Genomic DNA, 25,840 nt, shown 5'->3' on the forward strand with positions numbered 1-25,840 from the left:
GGGAATCTATTTAAAGGGAAGGTACATGTTTGGTAATTGTCAAGAGACCAGTCTTCTCACTAATTGTATCTCAACATATGCATAAAATAACAAACCTGTGAAAATTTGGGCTCAATCGGTCATCGAAGTTGCGAGAAAATGATGAAAGAAAAAACACCCTTATGGCACGATTTTGTGTGATCTCAGATAAGAATAAAATACTTCTAGCTAGAAGTCTTTTATTTTTTCAGTGAGAAATTAACCCTTTCTCAAAAACTACGTTACCTTTCGAGGGAGTCGTTTTCCACAATGTGTTATACTATCAACAGCTCTCCAATACTCGTTATCAAGTCAGTTTTTAAGTTAATATTTGTTTTGAGTAATTACCAAACGTGTACCTTCCCTTTAACTGCCACATGTTTATAGCAACAACAAAAAAACACATACATAATTTACTTACAAAGCTCTGGCCAAATATACACCTCTGAACAGTAATGGAGAAATCTGTCGGATAGGATTGCTTGAGAGGGAACTGTAAACAATAATAATAATTTAATTTTGTTTTTTACCCAAACACCGATGTGTATTAGCACTGATACTCAGTACTTTCCAGAGTCCTGTGAAAAAAATATCACAGGCATGTTACTCGGGTGGGATTCGAACCCACGACCCTTGCAATTCTAGAGCAGTGTCTTACCAACTAGACTACCGAGGTTGCCCGGCAGCTAGAGGCAGTTCGAATCCTATGTTTTGGCAGCGGGTACCGCAACGATATAATAGATGTTAAATTTGCATCGGGGATAACGAATATTAATTATGGTTTTTACCCATACATGAGTAACATGCCTATGATAGTTTTTCACAGGACTCGGGAAAGTATGGGTAAAAAACAAAATTAATATTCTTTATCCCCGATGCAAATTTAACATCTCTAATAATAATACTGTAACAAAGTATTTTTAGTGCACATATCTATCAACAAGGTACTCAAAGTTATGTTTAATTAGAGGTTATTAAAAGATATAATAGCATCTTATAAGGGTTTACAAGGTGCTAAGGCGCTCTTAGCAGCCGCAACCAGGAACACCAGCAGCCGATTTTACGAAAGTGTGAGTAATTGCGCCATGTCGTAAAGTTACGCCACCTAAATGTTGCGCAGCTGCGCCATTTCCTTAAGTTGCATTTCACGAAACCAGTTTAAGCTGCGCAACGTTTTATTTATTACCCACACCTCGGACGAGGCTAATATCATGTTCAACGACTGTTGCCTGACACAGCTAGAAAAAAAGCAACGCAGCGGCCATTTTAAATCACGACCACGTGTGTCATTCTCAGCGTCATCCAAAAGTTATTTTCCATGCAAAATGGAATATTATAATTATTAAAGACTTAAATTATCCAATGAAATTAAACTAAGGGGCCCTTAGTAGGGGCTACTTTTCAACAATGATTTGTAAGCCTATTAGTTACAAATAAACTTGCTATACAACTCTAAGTTAGAAAAACAAATAAAAATTACCATGAAATTATCTCAAACAAGTTGGCCAATTTCTCGGGGATATTAACCCTTACTGTTACTATAACAAATTTCTTTAACAACTTCAAATCCTTTTAACTAAATTAATTAATATGAGACCACTGTTACTCTCCAAATATTTGGGTGAAAAACTGTTGAAGTGTTAAAAAGACTAACTTTGTGGTGGATTACCATTATATTTCATCTTCTGAAATTTAAATGTAGCTAATATCTTCTTGTAGTTTCGAAAAAATTATTCATAATTTTATATTGTAATTAAAGTTTAAAGCCTTGATTGTTTTTGTTTTTTTTAGATTTTTTTTTACAGTGGTCACTGGACGACTTTCATCAATAAACTGTTATATATTTTGTCGCAGAAAATAAAAAAGGTTTAACTAAATTTAATTAATGAATTTAAATTAATTTAATTAATGAATTTAAATTAATTTATTTGGACCTGTCTGTTTCTTATGAAAGTATTTTTTATATTATTTTTTTTATGGGAGGTTTAATAAAGTTTATAATGGAAATGCGAACAAATCAGGGTTGATTTGTGGATGGGGGTGTTGATCGGAACCGATGGGTTCATGATTGACAAATAAATAATGAAAGACGAAAGATTGGTGTTTACTAAAATTGTACTTGGTGGAAACGATCACTGGTCGTTTTAATTAGGCCTATATACCCCCTAAAATGTGGCCGATTTCATAAAAAAACGTGTGGTTTAAAGACAGTGGACACTATTGGTAGTTGTCAAAGACCAGTTTTCTCACTTAAAGTATCTCAACATATACATAAAATAACAAACCTGTGAAAAATTGAGCTCAATCGGTCGTCGAAGTTGCGAGAAAAGAATGAAAGAAAAACACCCTTGTCACACGAAGTTGTGTGCTTTAAGATGCTTGATTTCGAGACCTCAAATTCTAAACTTGAGGTCTGTGGAAAATTACTTCTTTCTCGAAAACTACTTCACTTCAGAGGGAGCCGTTTCTCACATTTGTTTTATTCTATCAACCTCTCCCCATTACTCGTTACAAAGTCGGATTTTATGCTAATAATTATTTTGAGTAATTACCAATAGTGTCCACTGCCTTTAAAGTAAAACGTACTTGTAAACCAGTGGCTGGTGATTTTATGTTTGTTTTGTTTTGTTTCGCTAAACGAAAGAAGGAAATATATTTCGGCACTGAACCAACCGTCGTCGCTGCCCAAGGAATAACGTAGGCTAACCCGCACAAAACCCGTGCCGATTTCATGAAAGAGTGCTTAACTTGAGCCACTGTCATAAAATCTCGTGTCCTTTTCACTATGTCGATAGGCCTATAACGCTACGTAAATGTTGCGCAGCTGCTCCACTTCCTTCAGTTGCATTTCACGAAACGTGTGTTAGCTGCGCAACGTTTTAATTAATGACAAACACCGCGAACTAGGCTTAAATCATTATTTCAACGACTTTTGCCTGAAACCGCTAAAAAAAAACTTCACAGCGGCCATTTTAAAACACGATCTTTTTTACACGGAAAACAACATACAATTTATACAAACAGTGAAATTCAATTCAATTCAATTCAATTCAATTCACTTTATTTCCAAATCCAAACAAATAAACAAAACAATTAGAAGTAAATAAAGAACTAGATTTTACAAGCAAATGGAATGATAATAATACATGAAATAATACTACACTGTATATTACTACATTTACAAGCAAAGGCAAAATATAAATTTCGGAAAACAAAGCAAAAAACATACAGAGCACAAGGTGGTGGAGTTGGAGGGGGCCCATAAAAAGCAAAGCTTGTCAACTTCGGCAGCTTCGTCAACTATTTTTTCAAATAACGCTTAACTGATGCTGCTGTCACAAATTGATTGTTTACCCCCTTTATAGTATATAAATCTATTTATTTTTCCTTTTTTGTGAAGATGCTATGTTATTGAAAATGGGGCTTTATGAAAATACACAATTTAAATCCCAAGCTTTTTTTGGTGACAATTATTGACTTACATCATAACCTTTTAAAAAAACATGCCCTTTTCACTTCTTGTTCTTCTCGTTATAAAATCATCAACGAAAGGGGGTGACCCACAAGATGTCAACTACAACAATCAAACGTGAAAAGTATTCAAGTCGTGTCTACTGTCCCTCTAATGCTTTAACTTTAGCAAAAGCAAATCCTTTCAACTATTAATAAATTAAATTAATGTGGTGGCGCTGCTCATGTGGCGACACAGCTCGCATTTGTGGGATCTACTGGCTGGCAAGCTAAATATGCTACTGAATGATGCTAACCATCCGCTTCATGATGCGCTTGCTAGCCAGCTGATCCCAAGATCTGGTCGTATGCGAGTGCCATATTCTGCGACAAACTGCTACCCATCCTCCTTTATCCCTCGTGCAATAACACACTACAATCTCAATTTTAAAGATGATTATTAATTATCGCCCAGTCTCCAGTATTTTTCTCATCTCAATTTTACTAACGATAATTATAAATTTATCGCCCAGTCTCCAGTTTTTTTTTCTTATCGCTTTTTAGTGGTTTTTCTTGTAATTGTATATAGCCATTGTCTGTTTTTTAATGTTTTTAATGCGTCAATGTTTTTACTGTATGCGAGCATTTGAATTACCCATTTTTGGGATCTAATAAAGATTATTTTATTGTATTGTACTGTAAACCATTCTCTCCTAATATTTTGTAAAATTCTTTTGAAATGTTTTGAAGACAAACTGTGTTATTACCATCATCATCATCATCATCATCATCATCATCATCATTATTATTATTATTATTATTGTTAGTATTATTATTATTATTATTATTATTATTTATTTGACCTCAACAAATACAAGGGCATCAAAAAGCACAGCAAAAGTTAAACGATAACACAACGAACCAATCAAAATAATAACGAATACAATAATTATTCAAGCAAAAAGCACACAATAAATAAAAATAAAAAAATAAAATAAAAAACAGGACATGACCGGATGGCAACTAGATGAGCAAAAACAAGGAATGAATTGAAGAGGAGCATGCAGGCATGGGGAGTAAATCAACTGAGGGAAACAACTGGACAGACCAACAAGGAACAGCTTAAGTGGGTCAGGAACAACAAAAGTAAACTTGATTACTGTTGCTCGGAAGCATGTTGTCCCACGCATAAGTAGCACTAATCCAGAGGATTAAACGAAACACAATGGACATAGAACTGACTATACAACAATAGTGATTAGGTTCACCATGCCTGCAAGCACCAGCAAGTAAAACTAGTTAAGAGGTGGGGTTTACAGCAGCATCCCGAATTTGTGAGGGGAAAGTATCCCATAACCTTGGAAATCGACGGGAAGGTGAATTGAACAAAGAATCTGTGCGAGCAGAGAGATGGCAGACTTTTAGCGTGTGAGGATGACGTGGATTGATGACAGTATTTTCACTGAAAGATTCGCAGTTTTAGCAGCGGGTATACCGTGGCGATTTATTAGAGATGTTACATTTGCATCGGGGATAGAGAAAAGTAATTCTGGTTTTTACCCGTATACTGCCTCTAGCTACGGGGCAATATCGGTGGTCTGGTCTGGTCTGTGATTTTTTGTTTCTTCACAAAACTCGGATAATTACTACAAGAGGAGTATACATGTACAGTGCTAACACACATCGGGCTTGATGGGTAAAACCAAAATGAATTTGCTTTACCCCCGATGCAAATTTAAAAAGGAACACGTTGCCTTGGATCGGACGAGTTGGTCTTTAAAAAGCGATTGAAACAGTTTGTTATGAAATGCATATTGTTAGAAAGATGTTTTAATAGTAGAATATAATGATCTACGCAAGTATCACTCAAAATTGCACGGTTTTCTTTTTACGTCGCGAACTATCACGGTCGGCCATTTATGGGAGTCAAAATGTTGACTCCCATAAATGGCCGACCGTGTTATTAACCTTTCTATCCATATGCACGTTATAACAAACGATTACAAAACGCTTCTCAAAGACCAACTCGACCGATCCAAGGCAACGTGTCAAAGACAGTCATCTCACTCGGTGTATCTCAACATAATATGCAACAATAAACAAACCTGTGAAAACTAGAGCTCAACTGGCCGTCGAAGTTGCGAGATACTAATGAAAGAAAAAAACATCCTCGACACGAAGTTGTGTGCTTTCAGATGCTTGATTTCGAGACCTCAAGACCTAATTCTAAGGTCTCGAAATCAAATTCGTGGAAAATTACTCGGAAACGACGTTACTTCAGAAGGAGCCGTTTCTCACAATGTTTTATACTATCAAAAGCTCCCAATTACTCGTTAACAAGTAAGGTTTTATGCAAATAATTATTTTGGTTAGTTACCAATAGTGTCTACTGCCTTTAATGCTCTAAGCAAAACAAAACGTTTTCTCAAAAAACAAAACCAACAAAAAAGACTTCAGAAAAGCCAAAAAACTCACATGTCAATAATAGGCCGTTCAGAATCTGTCTTATATGTAAATAGATCACCTGGAAGTTCCTGTAAATTGTTGCGTGAGAGATTTCTTCAGAGGAAATAATAGTCGAGTTATAAGACATCAATGTAAATAACCTAATAGTATGGAAAAGGATGCAATGGTATTTTACTGTTTTTTTGTCATACAATAAGTATTTGTTTGGGGTGCGTTCGACGACCCGCGGTGCTGACTCGGGTGACCCCTGACAAGAGCTAATCGAACGATCACTCATCCTCTACAAGTGGTGAGGTCATGCACCTGGAGCCAGCCCCAAGTGACCCACTCCACAAGCAGGGCACTAGGGGCTGCTCTGGGTGAGCCCCGTCAAAGCTATTCGAAGGTACCGGGGTAGACCCTGGGTAGCTAATCGAACGCACCCATAGTTTGACTTTGTTTTTATTTTAAGTCCCCTTTCGCCACATTTTCATAGCATAGCATGACGCTAAAAAGCACGTAGTTTTTGAGAAAGAAGTAATTCCTCACTAAGATATTTGAATCGAATTCGAGACCTTAGCTGAGGTCTCGAATTCATTCAAACTGATATTTATTTCCATACTTCATGAAAACAGAGTACAAACAATGTTTTTAAGGAATAACCAATAAACAAAGCTATTTAATGAGGGTGAGAAAAATAAATACATAGAGTATGGAGGCATCATCTGGAAGCCGAGGCTTATGTAGGGATGCCTGGAGACAGACAATAAACGGGGACAAGAACGAACGGACTGACAAAAAGAACAAAGACAGACATGATGAAGACAATGATGAGAACATTAATTGCACAATAATAATAACAATAATAATAATAATAATAATACCAATAATAACAATAAGAATAAGAAATCGAGAAATAATAAAAAAGCGTTTGCTGACGACTTAGGCAACGGTAAAATGAGAGTGAGAAGGCAAACTTTGTCAAATACTGGGAGAGGAGAGCTCTTTTATATGCGCGTTTAAATCGACCCACAGATGATTTCAATCTAATCGACTGGCTTAAACCACTCCAAAGACGCGGCCCAAAGAAACGAAGTGTTTTTAAGTGGAATGATGAGCGGGTGAATGGCACATAAAGGTGTGATTTGTTATGTGATCTGGGGTGTGTTCCACTCGCGCAAACGTTGCCAACAGAACTCCTCTTATGTTCATTTAGCTGTTGTCAGGGGCTCACCTGAGTGAGCCATGCGGGTGAGACCCTCCAGGGAAGCTAAACGAACGCATCCATTAAAAGCCTGTGTAGTAAACCACTCACATCCTATACGTAAACCCTCCTAGTGTGTAGCTCTCTATCCGTGTCAAATGATTCCCCTTGACGTCTCTAAAATAATACGAGAAATGTGTAGTATTACACATCAATATATAAATACAGCAACAAAAAGTAATGCGGCTGTTGTAAAAGCACCTATAATTTTAAACTTGTTTTTCGTATTCTAAAAGTGAAAATATCAGGAGACGGAACATTTTATTACGGTGATTTTGACACCTTGTTTGTTTCAATCGGTCGGGTATTGTTGTCGCGGTATGTGCTTACAGGTGAAAAGTGTCAATGTCCATTGTTGCAGTAACTGCTATTGACATGATTAATCTCTCCTCTGATTCAGCGTGAAGTTTTTGAAAACTGTTCATGGAGGCATGCATGTTTACGGGCTCTTGGTTAACACCGTATTATTTTGGTTTATTCGAGCCATGGAGAGTATATACATTTTGAGAAAAGGCTCCCTCTGAGGTAACGCAGTTTTTTTTTGAAGAAAAAAAAAAGTTATTTCTCACTTAACAATTTGAAATGAATTCGAGACCTCAGATGAGGTCTCGAATTCAATCATCTAAAAGCACACAACATGTTTGACACGGATGTTTTTCTTCCTTTATTCTCAGGGAGCTTCAACAAACAATTGAGTTCACATCTTTACAGGTTTGTTCATTTATGCATATGTTGAGGTACACCAAGTTAGAAGCATGGTTTTTGACAATTACCAAAGGTGCCTAATGCTTATTTGTGACAATATTATGGTGTTTTGTTTTAAGGATTTGCGGGTACTTTTTGTAACACAAAACACAATGTCCACAGATTTACATTAAACTTAAACCGTTTGAAGATAATGATAGTAGAAAGCGAACCTTAAAGTATTAGTTGCTGAGGTGCTGTAGTTTTTGAGAAATGAGTAAAACAATGTCATGAAAATACGTTTTTACATGCTAAAATAATGTTCGTCTCAAAATCAGTGAGACGAAAATTCTTTTCATGACAATGTTTTACTCATTTCTCAAAAACTACAGCACCTCAGCAAGTAATATTTTCAGGAAAGCTTTCTACTATCATTATCTTTAAGCTGTGTAAGTTAAATGTAAATCTGTGAACATTGTGTTTTTGGTCCTTCAAAAAGTACATAGCCCTTTAATTACAATGAATAGTAGCGTCCACCACCAAACATAGCTGGAGTTAGCTCTGTTAATCGGTTGTCGTGCATTCTTCTGTCAAAGAAAGAGAGAACATGAAACATGTTAAAATTGAATGTTTAAAAACAATTATTTAGCTGAGAAAGTATACACAAATTTAGAAAGTTGAAACGGAGGTTTTGTTACAGGACCAGATTAAAACAACGAGATATGAATAAGCCGAAATGCTCGTTAAAAAAGGGGTTTGCTTTTTTGTTCAGTCGCCGTTTTTTTTACACACTCTGAACGTTTGTACACACTTATTGAAGCAAAGAATTAGATGTTGCAAACAACTAACCAACCAAATGGACCGATGTTATTAATGCAAAAAAAAATAGTTAGTGGCCTGACGTTTCGACCCTAGCAGAGTCTTTGTCGAAGGCTATAAATGACAACACAACAAACATGAACATGTAACTAAGTGAAACATGAGCAGTGAAGTACGTACAATAAGTATTGAAATGGTTTCTGAAAGGAACACATTACCTTGGATCGGACGAGTTGGTCTTTGAAAAGCGTTTGAAAACTGGTATGAAATGTATATGGTAAAAAAAAATATGTTAAAAATCGCCGCAAAAAAAAAAAAGAGAGTACACACATCGTGCTACCGCAAAATACTGATACTCCACCATGCAATGCCTCAAATGTTATATACACTTGTACCTGTTCATGAAACATGTTCAATCAATCAATTTTATAACATCATTATCTCCACATTTACATGGAGGCTGCGTCCCAAAAGCCGAGGTTTGTGGTGGATGTGCCCGTTCCAACAATACAAAACAAAACAGGACCACTAAATAGACGAATAGATAAATACATAAAGGTTTAACTATGGTTAAACAAGGTATATATAACGCTTGAGCAGAACATGTATGCGAAGTAAACAAAGGGACTTACAATTAAACAAACGATACGAATTAGAAAACATGGATGAGTTAGTAAGTAAGTAACGGCTTCGCCAACTACCAGTTTAAAAACAAAAATCAATTATGTTGGGAATTAAGTACAAATGTTTTTAGTCGGTATTTAAATGAGCTAATAGGAGACTTTCTGTGACGATAGGTGGCAGCAGACTTACTGGGTAAAGCCATTGTTCTCAGAATTATGTGCATGTTCAGAGGCCGTGTCCGAAACGGCTACTTTGGCTAGAGCTACGACTAGATCGCGCTGATCTAGACGTAGCTGTAGCCGAAGTCGTTGTTTTGGACACGGCCAGAGCTACGTCAACAATTGAAATTTACCCGGTAAGTCTGCTGCCACCTAGCGTTGGAAAGTCTCCCATTGAAGGGCACTTAGTAATTGATGTTAGACTTACATTTTGGTGAACTCATTTACAGCCAGACCCTCTGGTTCAATTTTGGATATCTTGTTCAAGTTCAGGTCACTATTAATACAATACAATAATACAACACAATAAAACTTTATTGTCCCCGCAAGGGAAATTCCTTTGGCCTTATTGCTCACATAAAAATACAGTCACCAGTAAAAAGGTACAACGTTTAAAATGGGATAGACCTTACCACAGAAAAATAGTGGGCCTAATAATACAGAGTTAAAAAGTGAACCCCCGGCAGATAAAAGGGCATTTTATCTACCGAAAGAGAACACTAAGCAATAACAGAAGTAAAAATGCAAAATAAAAATGTAATTGTATATTATATAATCATTGTTAGACTTCAATCACTTACGTTCATTTTGATTTTACCCATTTACACCAGTATGTGTTAGCACTGTTTAATTGGTACGTTCCCAAGGTTATGTGAGGAAAAATCACACGCATCACAACCCACGACCTTTGTAACTCTAAAACAGTGTCATACCAACTAGACCACCAAGACTGACCGGTAGCTAGAGGCAGTTATATTCCTTCTTCAAAATGAATATAAATAACTGTACAGTAGTTTTGTCTCTAAAAAATCATTCAATAAACAATAGAGTAACAAGTAAATTATGTTTAAAGATACCGGACACCTTTGGTAATTGTCGAGGACCAGTCTTCTCACATGGTGTATCTCGACATGTGCAGCAAAACATAAACCTGTGAAAGTTTGAACTCAATTGTGGTCGTCGAAATTGCGAGATAATAATGGAGAAAAAAACCTTGTCACACGAAGTTGTGTGTGCTTTCAGATGTTTAATTTAGAGAACTCAAAATCTAATTTTGAGGTCTTGAAATCAAATTCAAACAGTTTAGTGTGAACTACCTTCTTTCTTAAAGTTACGTCAATTCAGAGGGAGCCGTTTCTCGCAATGTATTTTTACTGTCAACAGCTCTTCATTGCTCGTTATCAAGTAACTTTTTATGTTGAGAAAATACCAGTTGTATCCATCGCCTTTAACACAAGGAAAGGGTCAGATTGATAAATAAATAAATCTTACACATTCTTTAACTCTGTGCAGTTTACAAATGTATTCGTTCGAAGAACTTCAACCTCGTTCGTTGTGAAATCTCTGGGTAAAAAAAAGAAACATTAAATATTATTAATATTATTATTTTTATCATTATTCTTATTTATTTTTTTATTTTGTTTTTATTTTTAAGGTGTACTAATAAATCTTAATTAAAAACAACCAAAAGGTCGACACCATTTAAATTTACAGTTTTTACAGATCTCAGAAAAAAAATTGAATTAACAAGTATCTACAAAAACAAAAAAACACTTTGCATTTACTTTATGACTTAAATGCAGTGGACACTGTTGGTAAAATTGTCAAAGACCAGTCTTCTCACTTGGTGCAACTAAACATATGCATAAAATAACAAATAAACTGTGAAAATTTGAGCTCAATCAGGCGTCGAAGTTGCGAGATATGAGTGAAAGAAAAAACACCCTTGTCACACTAAGTTGTGTGCGTTTAGATGGTTGATTTCGAGACCTCAAGTTCTAAATCTGAGGTCTCGAAAATTCGTGTAAAATTACTTCTTGCTTGGAAACTATGGCGCTCGAGAGGGAGCTGTTTCTCACAATGTTTTACATCATCAACCTCTCCCCATTACTCTTCACCAAGAAAGGTTTTTATGCCAATAATTATTTTGAGTAATTACCAATAGTGTCCACTGCCTTTAATACTAACTATAACACGCCGCCCTTACTGTGATAAGGCAAATAAGGCAAATCATTAGAGAATAATAATATTGACTGGCAATGAGGTATAGTGTACGTCTATTCCCCCGAAGATGGACCTATTTCTGATCACTCACAGGCACGAGGTTGGGGGAACGCATTATAGGAAACACTTTGTCTTTATAGGAAACGGACGAACTTCGTTTTTAATGCTCTAAATGGTGTGGAATCAACTGGAAAACGATTTTCTGGTCAATAAATGTTATACTCTCTTCAAAAAAATTTTTTTAAATGTAATATTTCCCTTTAAAAATCCGGAAGTGCCTCAATTCCAACAACAATTTACCAAAGTAACCATACCAGCTTTTGGGACAGAAAGTGAAAAAGATGTCAGAAGTTATATACCGTCAAAATTCCTTTCTCACTATTCTATTCGTAGAAAACTTGTATTTAACCAGATAAACTAAGACAATAACTTGTTTAAACCATGTAAATTGAGACCCCTATTTTTTCTCATTAAAAAAAGGATTTATAAAAACATTGTTATAAGAGCCACCATTAATTAAGAATTTAGCAGACCAATATAGACAAATTCGGATATGCAAAAAAAGTACAACTTTATTGTCCATTAAATTTAAGAAACATACACTATTTACTGAACTATGCCAGTCAAGTTGTGTTTTTTAATATACCTCGGTCTTAAATTAATGTGAAATAAGAAAAGAATCTTGGAAAAGAAAGGAACTCATTTAATTTCCCCGGATTCAGTTATTGTTGCTGTCTACGGTTCACGCCAAGATAGGGCGCTGTAACCAGTCAATAATATAAAAAAAAAACTGTGTCGCTGAGCAAGACACTCAATTGATTCTCTCCACCCACCAGGGGTAAATGGGTACCTGTGAGGGCAGAGATGGTTCTTGTGATTGGTTTAGCCGAGCAGCGCAAACTACTGTTGCTCAAAGATACTTACGCAGTTTGTAACCTTACTCCGGTTGCCATCATCATTGTTATATCTTGCAACTGGTTGTACCCAGCAGATCTGTTACCAAACAATTTAGCAGAATGAAAACCAAATTACAATCTTCGAGAAAATGTATTGCAATTTAAAGGCACCACTGTGATTTAAATTGTCTTTAAAGGGAAGGTACGCTATTAGTAATTGTCAAAGACCAGTGTTCCCACTTGTTGTATTCAAACACATGCATAACATAACAAACCTGTGAAAATTTGAGCTCAATTGGTCATCGAAGTTGGGAGAAAATGATGAAAGAAAAAACACCGTTGTTGGACGAATTTGTGTGCCTTCAGATAGGAATAAAAGACTTCTAGCTAGAATTAGTCATTTATTATTTTAGTGAGAAATTACCTTTATTTCAAAATCTATGCTACTCCAGAAGGAGCCGTTTCCCACAATGTTTTATACTATCAACAGCTCTCTCATGCTTGTTACCAAGTCAGTGTTTGAGTTAATGAATCATGGAGGTCTGTCTAGGGTAAAATATCGTTACGAGTAATGGACGACTAACGGCAACATTTCCCCCAATATTGTGGTGTAAGGCATAATATCTTATGTTCAACGGTAAAAAAAAAAACTTTTCATTTACACGGTGACAAAATGCTTGGATTCTTGACACACACACACACGATAAAAGACAAAAACAAGTTCTTGAATATTTTTTTTTTAATACAACCAATTTTGAAATATACTGGTTTGATTTAGTTATAGTACGAGAAAAACGAAAAAAAAAAAATTTTAACTTACAGGACTTTAAGAAATGGCGGTACACGAAAAGGCCCCGAAATTGAATTGCGTGATACATCCCTGAAATAAAAATACATAAAGTGAAAGCATAGAAATTCAAAATACATAAAGCGACAACCTTACTCTGAGAGTACCAATGGCCAATGAAGAGAGCTTGTGCTCAAGCTTTACCTTTTCTGGGGCCAAAATGTGGAACGATCTGCCAGTTAGTCTGATGATAATTGAGTCTCTATCTGTTTTTAAAACTGAGCTTTGTCAACTCTTAATCGCTTAATTTATACAATGTCAAGTCGTGATCGAGTCATATGACTATTCACAGATTTTAATTGTTGAAAAAAAAACTATTCAATTCGATTACCCTTAATATGCGGCGGTCCCAACCCGCCGTACTTGCAAGTGCGTGCTGTCTTCCTGCAAAAAACGTGGGCAAGATTTGGGAATCCGTACGTGGTGAGTACCGCCTCAGTACGGATTTGGGAGCACGACGTAGCACTTTTAGTGCAGGAGGAACTTTTGATGCGTTCTGGCTACGGATTCGGCCCCGTACGGGTGACGCGCGTGCCCTCTACAGCCAATATGCGCACAACGCACGGACTCCGTGAGTCTTTTAAATTTTTGCAACGGTCACTTGCTCCACGGACGGCGTACGTGCGGGCTGTGCATGTGATAAGTGCGTGGTCCATGCTTACTCGGCACTTCCCCAGTTCAGCTGTCCAATGAGCACGCAGAACTCAGGTGGACCGTACCGAGTAAGCACGTGCTCCACACTTACAACGCACGGGTGCGCACTGATGTCTGCAGTATAAAACAAACTTATTTCGTTTTGCTGTAGTGAAGCACCAAAGGAAAAAAGAGCGTTCATGCATTATTCTTTTGTGTGTTATTATGAAGGCGGGCGTCATTGACAAGCAAAAGAGACAACGTTGCCATGTGTTCAAACACTACTGTCAGTGACATTTGCCTACGTGTATTTCGTTGTGTTATTTTAGTACTTTTTAGGTGTGTAGGAAGCATAGACCAGATCACACAATAAATTCACAGTTAGACTATATAATGCGCAAAATAAATTTGGTTGCGTTGTATTTGTGCACTTTAAAGACAGTGGAAACTATTGGTAATTGTCGAAATTCAGTCTTCTCACTTGGTGTGTATCAACATATGCATAAATTATAAAACCTGTGAAAATTTGAGCTTGATTGGTCGTCGGAGGTGCGTGATAACTATGAAAGACAAAAACACACTTGTCACACGAAGTTGTATACTTTCAGATGCTTGATTTCGAGACCTCAAGTTCTAAACTTGAGGTCTCGAAATCAAATTCGTGGAAAATAGCATCTTTCTCGAAAAATAAGTCACTTCAGAGGGAGCCGTTTCTCACAATGTTGTATACTATCAACCTCTCCCCATTACTCGTTTCCAAGTTAGGTTCTATGCTGATAGTTATTTTGAGTAATTACCAATAGTGTCCACTGCCTTTAAAGAAACTTTCGAAAGCTTGGGATTGTATATCAACATACTGGCAGACTTTAGATTCAATACTTACAGGGAAATGAGCCGAGGAAACTGTGACAACCAATCCGTCGGTATCTCTCTCAAGAAGTTCCCACCGAGGTCTCTGTAACACAATATTCAAAAATATCACATAAAGTGTAATCTATCTGTAGCCCTTTTCACACTACGGAGCCATTTTCCGGGTTTATGTACTGATGTTTAACCATTATGATCCCCAGTAAATGTGATACACATGAGAGCCCATGCAGACGTCTCAACACAGTGGACGCAAAAGTTACGGCAAGTTAAACCCGCTTTTGTCCACACTAGCTGTTTTTACCCAGGGGTTAAATCCCTGAGCAGGGGTTATTTTTTCCTGGGAATAAGTTATTTCCCGGGAAATTCCGGGAGTTTTTTTTTTGTTGTACGAAAAGATTGACCAAAATCCCTGGGAAAAAATTATATAGTGAGAAAAGGGCTTTTTGTGGAACAATCTTCCAATCACTATAATACACACCTCGAATTCACTGCCTATTTTTTAAGAAAAGACTTGAAGCATATTGTGTTCCTTAGTCGTTTTCTGGCCTGCATATTTTCTTCACAGAAAGAGCGGCGTTTGCTTGACTGTCTTTTGCCTCAGTACTGCGGGCTTTGCCTGGTCGTGGAATTATCTTGCATTCATAAATACCTCAGACAGTTTCGCTATTCCTATTGGTGAAGAGCGCGTCACGTGGGTGTGTATAAACCTTTGTTAATGACCAGTAAACATGGTTGAAACATGGGCGTGACACGCGAGCTTGCACCTGCGCTTATAAGACAGTTTCTTCATTCATATTGGTCGAGAGCGACAGCCGGGACAGTTGTGCCACATCACCCGATTACGCACGATGCGCACAGCATTCCCTTATAAGGAGTTGTTTACCCGAGGGCCTTACCATTTCATAGCTGGAAGGGTGTTGTATTGAAAGAAATCATTGAACAATTAATTGTTTGCATTTTTTTACTTTTTTACCAAAAAGTGTTGATGTTTTTTTACCGAAAAGGTATTTATGAATGGGAATCAAAGTTTTTTGAATCGGTTTTCAACTAGTGTTTAATATAATAGTCGACTCCGCGACTCCGCGCCTCCACTTCCCCGACTCTCCACAATGTTGACCACTTGTAGTGGTATGCCAGTCTTTCTGAAAACGCCCTCTATCGGCCATTGCACGCACCACGTCTCCGAGACTCCGCGACTCCGCGCCTCCACCTTCCCCAACTCTCCAAAATTATCTTGACCTCATGCAGTGGAATGCCCGTCTTTCTAAAAACGCCCTCTACCGGTCATAACCCACACCACGACTCCGCGACTCCGTGCCTCAACCTTCCCCAACTCTCCAAAATTATCTTGACCTCATAATAATAGTGGAATGCCCGTCTTTCTAAAAACGCCCTCTACCGGTTATTACCCGCACCACGACTCCGCGCCTCCACTTTCAGGCTGCGGGGTATTCTGCAATTACTCCAACGCCTTAAAAACAGACTCCGTATGTAAAGCCCTTTCATATAATGTATAGATTGTCAAAATAGCTTTTGTGGTTGAGGACCTGGACGTTCTTCAGAGGCTTAAACAAGTACGAAAAAATACATTTCCTATTATAGACAAAGGGGGAAATGGATTAAGGGAAAGGTCCATACAAACGGGAACAATATAGCCAATCAAAGTTTCTATTTGAAAAACCACTGGGCCAAATTTCATAGAGCTGCTAGGCACAAAAATTTGCTTAGCATTACATTTCTGCCTTGATGATAAAAACAGGCTTACCAGCCACATTGCTTGTTACGTATTCAGCTGTTGCTTGCCTGTACTAAAAACCACGTGGCAATTTTGTTGGTAGGCCTACTAATCCTCTTTTATCAAGGAAGACTTTTTTTGCCAAGTAAAAGTTTTGTGCTGAGCAGCTCTATGAAATTTGGACCTGGTGGCTATGAACCTAAAAATCGTGGATGGGGCAGGCACTTTGCTACGAACCCCAATAGGAGTATGAGGACAAAGGACGGTCGTATGAAAGAATGGATTTACTGGACCTTAAAAGTAGGGTGTAATGCATTGTATGTATAATAATGCAGGGAAACGTAAAAGGGTTGGATTAGAGACCAATTTGCATGATGCAACTAATGGGCAAATTAAACAACAACAAGATCAAAGGTAGGGTAATTTCAAAAGAGGTATGGGGGGGGGGGGGGCTGTGGAGAAATCGGGTTACCACATACCACTGCAAATGGAGACAGTTTTTATAACCAGGGCCTATATATTTATAAAAACTTATTGACCGAACAAATTTCGTATTATTTTACACTTTATTTACAGAAAGTAAGTATACAACAAATCAATTCTTCAGCTTTAGTAAAATGTAGGGTAATGGTAAGCTATTCAACACTAGTGTTTATGTTTGGTTCAAAGGGTTGGACTGTCTTGGGTTGGTGAATCCGGTGTGATTCTCTATGCTTTCGGTGTGTGTCATGTATAATAATAATAAAGGTAAAAATAAATAATGGATGGATAATGAATTATGTGTTATATAATGAATTGATCTTGCTATTCTTATTAATTGACCATTGTTAGTTGCATCATGATGCAACTTGCTCTCTAATCCTACCCTTTCATGTCTCCCTGCATTGTTGTCGAACAATACTTTTACCACTTTTATGGTCCAGTAACCCTTCCTTTCATTCTAAACATCCTTTGTCCTCGCCACTCCACTCCTATTGGTTCATAGCCACCAATATTGTTTCTGAAATAGGAACTTTGATTGGCTGTTATTTTCCCGCTTCTTTCTGGATCCTTTCCTTAATCCCTTTCCCCCTCTCTTTTTCTATAAATGGATATGTATTTGTTTGTACTTGTTTTATGCCTCTGAAGAAGGTCCGGATTGGATCGAAAGCTAAGGCCATCTACCCTATTCATTTTATATAATGAATTATATGTAAAATTGCGTTTAATAAAAAATTTACATTTGGCGCCCCAAAGAGTCACGACCCCAAAACTATGGTTATGACGTCACTTGGAAAAAACCACAACCGTGGTCGACGTGAACGAGGTCCACGTTCACTCGAATCTAAAGGTCCCTATTATCCCGCACAGGGACAATATCTCTGCCGTTGCACGGGCAGAGATAATAAATCCGACTATTTATAGAGCTAGAGCGTCAAGTTTTCTTTTGTTCAGGGAACAAAGCAGTCTGGGGAAACGAAATGTCAGCTAAAAACGCTACTCTCACACTGTGGAGAATATGCTAGCGAATGTACATACAAACGAAAATATGTTGAATTAAAGCTATTAGGCCTATACACTTTCGGAATAGAAACAAAAGACAGTTTCACAGATGTACAAATAACTTACAGGGTTTTTAGAAGGTTATGGTGAAAGACTCATCTTGAAATATTGTTCCATGAAATGCTTTACTTTTTGAGATAAAATTAAAACAGTTATCAATTCTCGATATCGAGAATTACGGATTTATTTAAAACACATGTTTGTTTGTTTGTTTGTTTTTTATTTCCAAATATCACAATAAATAATCATGAAACATACAAGAAATAAGAACAACGAGTGATAAGAGGAGGGCACCAGGAAAAAGCCTAGGCTTGTACAGAGCCTGGACCCTTTATAATATAAATTAATAGGTTTTACTTTATAACAATAACAATGTTGATTATTGAAATTAAGGTACGGTGAAAGGTATAGTGCATACAGCAAAAATAACACAAAACAATGATTGTTTGTAATTAAACTGTTTTGAAAAGAATTTGTTTGCTATGCAGTCATAAATACATATTGAGAGTTGATAACAAAAAGGAAAATTAACAGAACATTATTTAGGAAATTACAAAAACTTGATAATTTGGAATGGATAATCATGGTACGCGTGTAGTTACAGGTGGTGTCATTTTAGACGATACTGGTTATAAGTAGGTTTTTCATGTATTTTTTTAAGCTGTGCACAGTTCTAAATGAAGGTATTGGGGTGAGCTGATTCCAGAGTAGGGGGCCTTGATGTCTGACTGTTTTCATAAATAAAGTGGTCCGAGCCTTTCCAATATGAATTTTAGTAGCTGATCTAGTGTTATGTGAATGGATGTCAATATTTCGTGTAAAGAGGAGTCTTATGTTACCTGGTAACAAGTTAAATTCAAACTTAAACATAAGGACCCCAAGATGATATTTATACAGTTTAAAAATATCGAGTGTTTTAAATTGCTTGAAAAGGGGTGCAGTGTGCTCTCTAAAGCTAGAATTGGCTATAACTCTCAAGGATTTCTTCTGTACGATTAATAGCTTGTTCAGGTAAGAAGCATGAGTATTTCCCCAGGCTAGAATCCCGTATTGAAAGTGGGGCAATGCCAGCGTATTATAAATAGAGAAAAGCACATTCCTAGGCAGAATATGTTTAAGTTTACGTAGAACACCCAAAATTTGGGAAACTGATGTGTGAATCTTTTGGCAGTGAGACTTCCATGTAAGGTTGCTGTCAATTATAACACCTAGAAATCTAAAAGAATTAACTTGGCTTATTTTAGAGTTGTTTATATAAATATTGATGTTGTCATCTTGACATATATTTGAAAATAACATAAAGCAAGTTTTCTTTTCATTAATTGATAGTTTGTTACATTTAAACCACAATGAAACCTTATGCAGTTCTGAGTTCATTACTGAAACTGCCTCCTTTAAGTTACTATGACTAAAGAAAACATTGGTGTCATCGGCAAAAAGAATAAAGGATAACAATTTCGAAGAATTACAGATATCGTTTATATATAAGAGAAAGAGTATTGGACCTAGAATTGAACCTTGAGGTACGCCACATTTAATAGTTTTAGATGTAGAGTCACAATCTTTCCAATGAACGAATTGTTTCCTATCAGAGAGATAGCTTTTGAACCAGTCCAAGGCCTTTCCCCTAATTCCATACCTCTCAAGCTTTGAAAGTAAGATAACATGATCAATAGTGTCGAATGCCTTTGAAAGGTCCAAGAACAATCCTATAGTGTGGTTACATTGATCAATAGACGAACTGATTTTGTCAACAAGGTCTATAAGTGCCGTTTGGGTTGAGAAGTTAGCACGGAAACCATACTGGGAGTTATGCAGAATATTATAATTAGTTATAAAGGTATTAAGACGATTAGCAACCAAGCGCTCAAGCAATTTGGAGAGACATGGTAATATAGAAATAGGGCGGTAGTTGCATATTAATTTAGGGTCACCATTTTTATACAAAGGAATAACCTTAGCCTTCTTAAAATCATGTGGCACAATTCCTGACTCCAGCGATAGGTTAAATATTTTCAGTAACGGCCCAGCAATGTCATGACACGGCGAAACGTGCGGAAACAAGGATGGGTTTTCCCGTTTATCTCTCCCGACTCCGACGACCGATTGAGCCTAAATTTTCACAGGTTTGTTTTTTATATATAAGTTGCGATACACGAAGTGTGGGCCTTCGGACAATACTGTTTACCGAAAGTGTCCAATGACTTTTAAGTGAAGGTACGAAACAGTTGCCCAGTCGGTTTATATGTTTATTCGTATGTCTTTAGTTGTACTCATTTGAATTCTCATTCAGGGGAATTGATTGCCTCTTTCGAAATTGAAAAAAAAAAGCGAGAATCTCCAGTCGAACCAGCTTTGTCAAATTGAATGATGATTGTGTTTCGTGAAAAAAACGATATGCTAAACTGAACATAGTGCTTAAGGAATTGTAATGCATCATCACAGTGCTAAAGAAAAACTGCTTATACACATCGGTGCATATGAGTAAAACCAGGTTTTAATGATTACCCGGTTTTCTTTTGCTAATTCCTACAAATTGTTAGTTTTTCTGGATTTCTAGAATGTCCACCTGAACCAATAATATAAACTTTAAAAACACATCGAACCCAGCCCCGGTGTTCCTGGCTGTGGCTGCGGTATGCGCCGTTGTAAACCCTTATAAGGTGCTTAATAATTGGTTCTCAGAATTATTTATCACTGCAAAAACCTATCTTTCTGATCGTTTGTATATACTCAGCGCCTTGAGTACCTTGTTTGGTATAGATACGTAAGCTATATAAGACTTTAAAATTATTGTTTTTAGTATTGTTATTATTATTATTATAATATACAAACAAAAACTACCCATAAATCCAAACACAGCATGAACCAGCAATTAAACTCTACTTCTACTTCTACTTTACTACTAGGCAAAGTCCCATGATGGTATATTACGCCAAGATTACGCACGCGTTCGACCGATGAAGCAACTAGGGTAGATTAAGAGTGGATTTAAACTGGGAGAGCGGGGCAGTGACAACAGGCAGTGGAAGATCATTGTTCCATGCAGGGGTAATTATTGAGGGGGGGAAAGTTTTTGTAGATGTTGGTGTGGCGTGAAAAGAGATTATATTTCTAAGGAAGGAGTACTTACAATTTTGCTGTATCATTTGGTATGCCGATTGGTAGCTCGGTCAATCCTTTGCTGGTGCAGTTAACTGCGAATGGCTGACTATCACAGTCGCAAATCTCACACGCGTCCCCGGTAGTATTAGCACCGACTCGTCCGATCATTAGTACACAAGCAATCACTACTAAACTACATGCTCGAAAGATCCCTTCAGATCCACGGTTGGCCATGTTACTTAAGCAACCTTGCTAACAAAATACGTATGAGTTAACCTAATTTTGTAGAGTTCTTGCGTTGCTCAGCAAATGATGTGTTCATTTAGAACTATCCGTCGATTTCACCAAACTCTTCGTATAACGTAGGATTAATCTTAAGACTTAGGACGAGCTAAGATTAATCCTAGCGGTTCGTGAAATCAGCTGCAGGTGATTTTGTTTTTTAAAGTCAATGTTAACGTTCTGCGACCACCGTTTTGATCGTAATGATTGAACCTCTACAAATCAATTCTGTGAAAGCACCAGGACTGCATCACCACTACAACGTGTTATACCCTCTGTCAACAACCAGACGTTATTTTGTAAAGAGAACTGTCGTTATAAAAACATAGCCCTTTAGGCACACAACAAAAGATTATATTTTTGGCTTGGACTGGGTTTTTCCCGTAAAATATTCACTATAGCATGACGTAGGGAAGGATTTTCTCTACTTCCTAGGGGGTAAACACATAGAGCGTGAAAACAAAATGTATTCATTGTAAAGATTGACAATGAAAACATGGGTATAGAGACCATTTTGTGATATTATCACGCGTAGTTTTCGAGATATCGTCAAAAACGTGTTTTTCGGTAATGGCGGCGCTTATTACGTCATTTGGGACCTTAGGCCACGCCCAAAACCCGGCATCAATGCATTTTTGTGATGTCCCGATAAGACCCTTTCACCTGAAGAGTTCGACAGCTTCGGCCATTTTCACTTGAATAAATGTTCTGGGCTCCTGGTTTATATTAAACGCAAAAATTTCCACTAATAGGCCAGAGGTGACTGTTTATCTATTTGCAAAAAAGGTTGTTTTGGAAAATATGGCCGACCGTGGATTTAAAGGCGACCTATTTGTTTAGGTGGGATTGCTTGTGTACTAATCGTTGGACTAGTTGTAGCCAAGGCTACGGGGGACGCGTGTGAGGTAAAGAAAACAATGATACAAAATCAAGGCCAAAATAAGTTAGACGAGCCATACGTATTAATTCCCGGAAACCCTTAATGTTGAGTAAAGCCTGTATACTATGTAAAATCGGCCACATCATCGTCTTGGGCAAAACCTCCAACACCGGCTCCTCCTTGCCTTGCCGATAGCACAATGTACCCTCTTTGATTTCGAGGTTGTCCCAAGAGTGCAATAGCCTCTTGACCGCTCCTGGTTCACGTTTCAGCTGTTGGGGGCTAGGCTGCTTTTGACCAGAAGATTTCCACTCCACGACTCTGGAGATGACCGCATCTTTAATTTGGGCTGATTTCACGTCAGGGGGGAGGAGTTGGCAGGATTGCTTCCTCTACTGCTGTGGTCGAATCTACCTGTTGAAACGATGACGGACTATAATAAACTGTTGTTGGTGTGGATTGGCCATCAAACTCTCGCCATTGCCTCTGGCAACTTCGGGGTACTTTACTGCACCAAGCAGAACTTCACCTCTGGCGGTGACTTCCATCCATCTGCATCTGCAGTCTTACCAACAGTTCTCCTTGTCGTTGCTGCTGAGCAACGATGTCTCCTAGGAGATCCTTCACCGTCTCTAACAAGCTCCTCTCCTTAGCAGGCTCCTCCATCGACGGAACTGAGGGTCTTTCTGCCGGTTGTGGGTCAAACCCACACATCTGAAGAGTGGTCAAAGATGGCTTAACCACTGGTTGCAGTATACCCTCATCCCAACCGAATCCTGGGGGTGGGGATATACATGGCATCCCATCTGGCAAAATGACTGGACTCAGCCCTTCAACCATAGTGAAATAAAATTCTTCTTAACTTTGACACTGTGTTTGTAACCCTAAAACTAATGACCGTCCCTACTTTTTAACAAAACCTGGCTAAGTTCTTAAGGAACATAAACCCTACCCGGATTCTCCACCAAAAAAAATGTAACCCGGAAAAAGGGTACACTTAGAAAATGAATAAATAAAGCTAAATAAAAATGCTAACTATGGGGGCACTCGCTTGAACAAATGAGAAAAACTAAGATCGGTAGGGCTAAGACGCGAGGAGATGCACAAAAATAGGAACAGTAACTCAAAGTATAGGTTTCTCAAACAAAAACAACAACAAATAGCTTTATTGACTATAAATCAATCAACAAAAGCAGTATTAATCAATAAAAAAAACCTAGACCAAAACGAATGGACTTGGACCTCGCACTTTAAAATTACTCTGTTTGAAACCTCAACTTAAACAATAGAAACCTAAACCAAGAACTATTAAAAAACTCAACTAAACCAAAACTTAAAATACAAAACACAGTTAAACCAGAGTTAAAACTAAAACACAGTTAAACCCGATTAAAACTAAAACACAGTTAAACCCGATTAAAACTAAAACACAGTGCCATAGAAAAGTTACAAATTAAAATCAAAATTGCTTTAGGAAACCGAGTCCAGAGTAGCAGAAAATACACTTGTAGATGGCAAAATTACATGGTGAAGAAAATCAACACTTGAAGAAGAGAGCTAGAACACATGTGCTCCCTGCGCTGCCAGGCTGCTATCTGATTATTTACATGTATATACAATGCTCAGGATGGGTAAATACACTACCAAAGGATTAAGAAACTGTTTACCAACATAACAAAAGACTTCTATATATAGAAAGGTTTGCGGTAACACCATGTAATAACAATCTCTAAATGAGTTGGGGTGGTTCTGAAAAGAACCGTTGGATTAACTCGACGTTTCGATCAGTATGCTCTGATCGTCTAAGAAATAACAAACTACAAGGTACAGAGGTGCAATAAAACAGCTTAAGGAGGCAGAGTAAACAGAAAAGGCAATTAACTAGAACCTGGAATAACCTAACTTGAATAATAACACAATGAATTTTCTACCCCTACTACACTCGCCACTACTTAAATCCATTGTTGTCCCTAAAAATGTTATACTACACAAGCATTAATAGTAGGTTAAAAAAAAAAAAAAAAAACGTTGACGATTAAGTCTGACATCATTTTTGAACCATTGTGTCCGCCCCATTGCGTCCGTAGAACCATTGTGTCCGACCCATTGTGTCCGTAGAACCATTTTGTCGGACCCATTGTGTCCGTAGAACCATTTTGTCGGACCCATTGTGTCCGTAGAACCATTGTGTCCGCCCCATTGTGTCCGACCCATTGTGTCCGTGGAACCATTATGTCCGACCCATTGTGTCCTACAAACCATTGTGTCCCCCCCATTGTGTCCTACAAACCATTGTGTCCGACCCATTGTGTCCTACAAACCATTGTGTCCTACAAACAGTTGTGTCCTACAAACCATTGTGTCCGACCCATTGTGTAGTACAAACCATTGTGTCTGACCCATTATGTCCTACAAACCATTGTGTCCGACCCATTGTGTCCTACAAACCATTGTGTCCGAACCATTGTGTCCTACAAACTATTGTGTCCGATCCGTTGTGTCCGTAGGACCATTGTGTCCGACCCAATGTGTCCTACAAACCATTGTGTCCGACCCATTGTGTCCTACAAACCATTATATCCGACCCATTGTGTCCTACAAACCATTAAGTCCGACCCATTGTGTCCTACAAACCATTGTGTCTGACCCATTGTGTCCTACAAACCATTGTGTCCGCCCCATTGTGTCCTACAAACCATTGTGTCCGACCCATTGTGTCCTACAAACCATTGTGTCCGATCCATTGTGTCCGTAGGACCATTGTGTCCGACCTAATGTGTCCTACAAACCATTGTGTCCGACCCATTATGTCCGACCCATTGTTTCCTACAAACCATTAAGTCCGACCCATTGTGTCCTACAAACCATTATGTCCGCCACATTGTGTCCAACAAACCATTGTGTCCTACAAACCATTGTGTCTGACCCATTATGTCCGACCCATTGTGTCCTACAAACCATTAAGTCCGACCCATTGTGTCCTACAAACCATTGTGTCCGACCCATTATGTCCTACAAACCATTGTGTCCGACCCATTGTGTAGTACAAACCATTGTGTCCGACCCATTGTGTCCTACAAACCATTGTGTCCGACCCATTATGTCCTACAAACCATTATGTCCGCCACATTGTGCCCAACAAACCATTGTGTCCTACAAACCATTGTGTCCGACCCATTGTGTCCTACAAACCATTGTGTCCGACCCATTATGTCCTACAAACCATTACGTCCGCCACATTGTGTCCAACAAACCATTGTGTCCTACAAACCATTGTGTCCGACCCATTGTGTCCTACAAACCATTGTGTCCGCCACATTGTGTCCTACAAACCATTAAGTCCGACCCATTGTGTCCGTAGAACTATTGTCTCCGACCCATTATGTCCTACAAACTATTGTGTCCGCCCCATTATGTCCTATAAAACCAATGTGTGTACCCGTTTGGATTTCTTTACTTGGAGGGTGGCCAGTTGTCTGTTGATTCTACACTGTTGTTATACTCACTCACTCCACTCACTCGGT

General features: G+C 37.9%; 1 protein-coding gene across 1 annotated transcript in view; it reads right to left on the minus strand.

The window, feature by feature from the left end:
* LOC117299639 overlaps nucleotides 1-21,896 on the minus strand; it is a 34,477-nt gene extending 12,581 nt beyond the window's left edge. The window contains exons 1-7 of the mRNA XM_033783188.1: nucleotides 21,183-21,896; nucleotides 14,786-14,857; nucleotides 13,243-13,302; nucleotides 12,451-12,519; nucleotides 10,795-10,866; nucleotides 9,731-9,799; nucleotides 440-511 (exon numbers count right to left, since the gene is read on the minus strand). Of these exons, the coding sequence (XP_033639079.1) occupies nucleotides 440-511; nucleotides 9,731-9,799; nucleotides 10,795-10,866; nucleotides 12,451-12,519; nucleotides 13,243-13,302; nucleotides 14,786-14,857; nucleotides 21,183-21,388 (620 nt within the window). The 5' untranslated portion in view covers nucleotides 21,389-21,896. The remainder of the gene's footprint in view (nucleotides 1-439; nucleotides 512-9,730; nucleotides 9,800-10,794; nucleotides 10,867-12,450; nucleotides 12,520-13,242; nucleotides 13,303-14,785; nucleotides 14,858-21,182) is intronic.
* Between the last annotated feature and the right edge of the window lie 3,944 nt (nucleotides 21,897-25,840).

The sequence above is a fragment of the Asterias rubens genome, chromosome 14, assembly GCF_902459465.1.
Source record: "Asterias rubens chromosome 14, eAstRub1.3, whole genome shotgun sequence".
In the NCBI taxonomy this organism is placed as follows: domain Eukaryota; kingdom Metazoa; phylum Echinodermata; class Asteroidea; order Forcipulatida; family Asteriidae; genus Asterias; species Asterias rubens.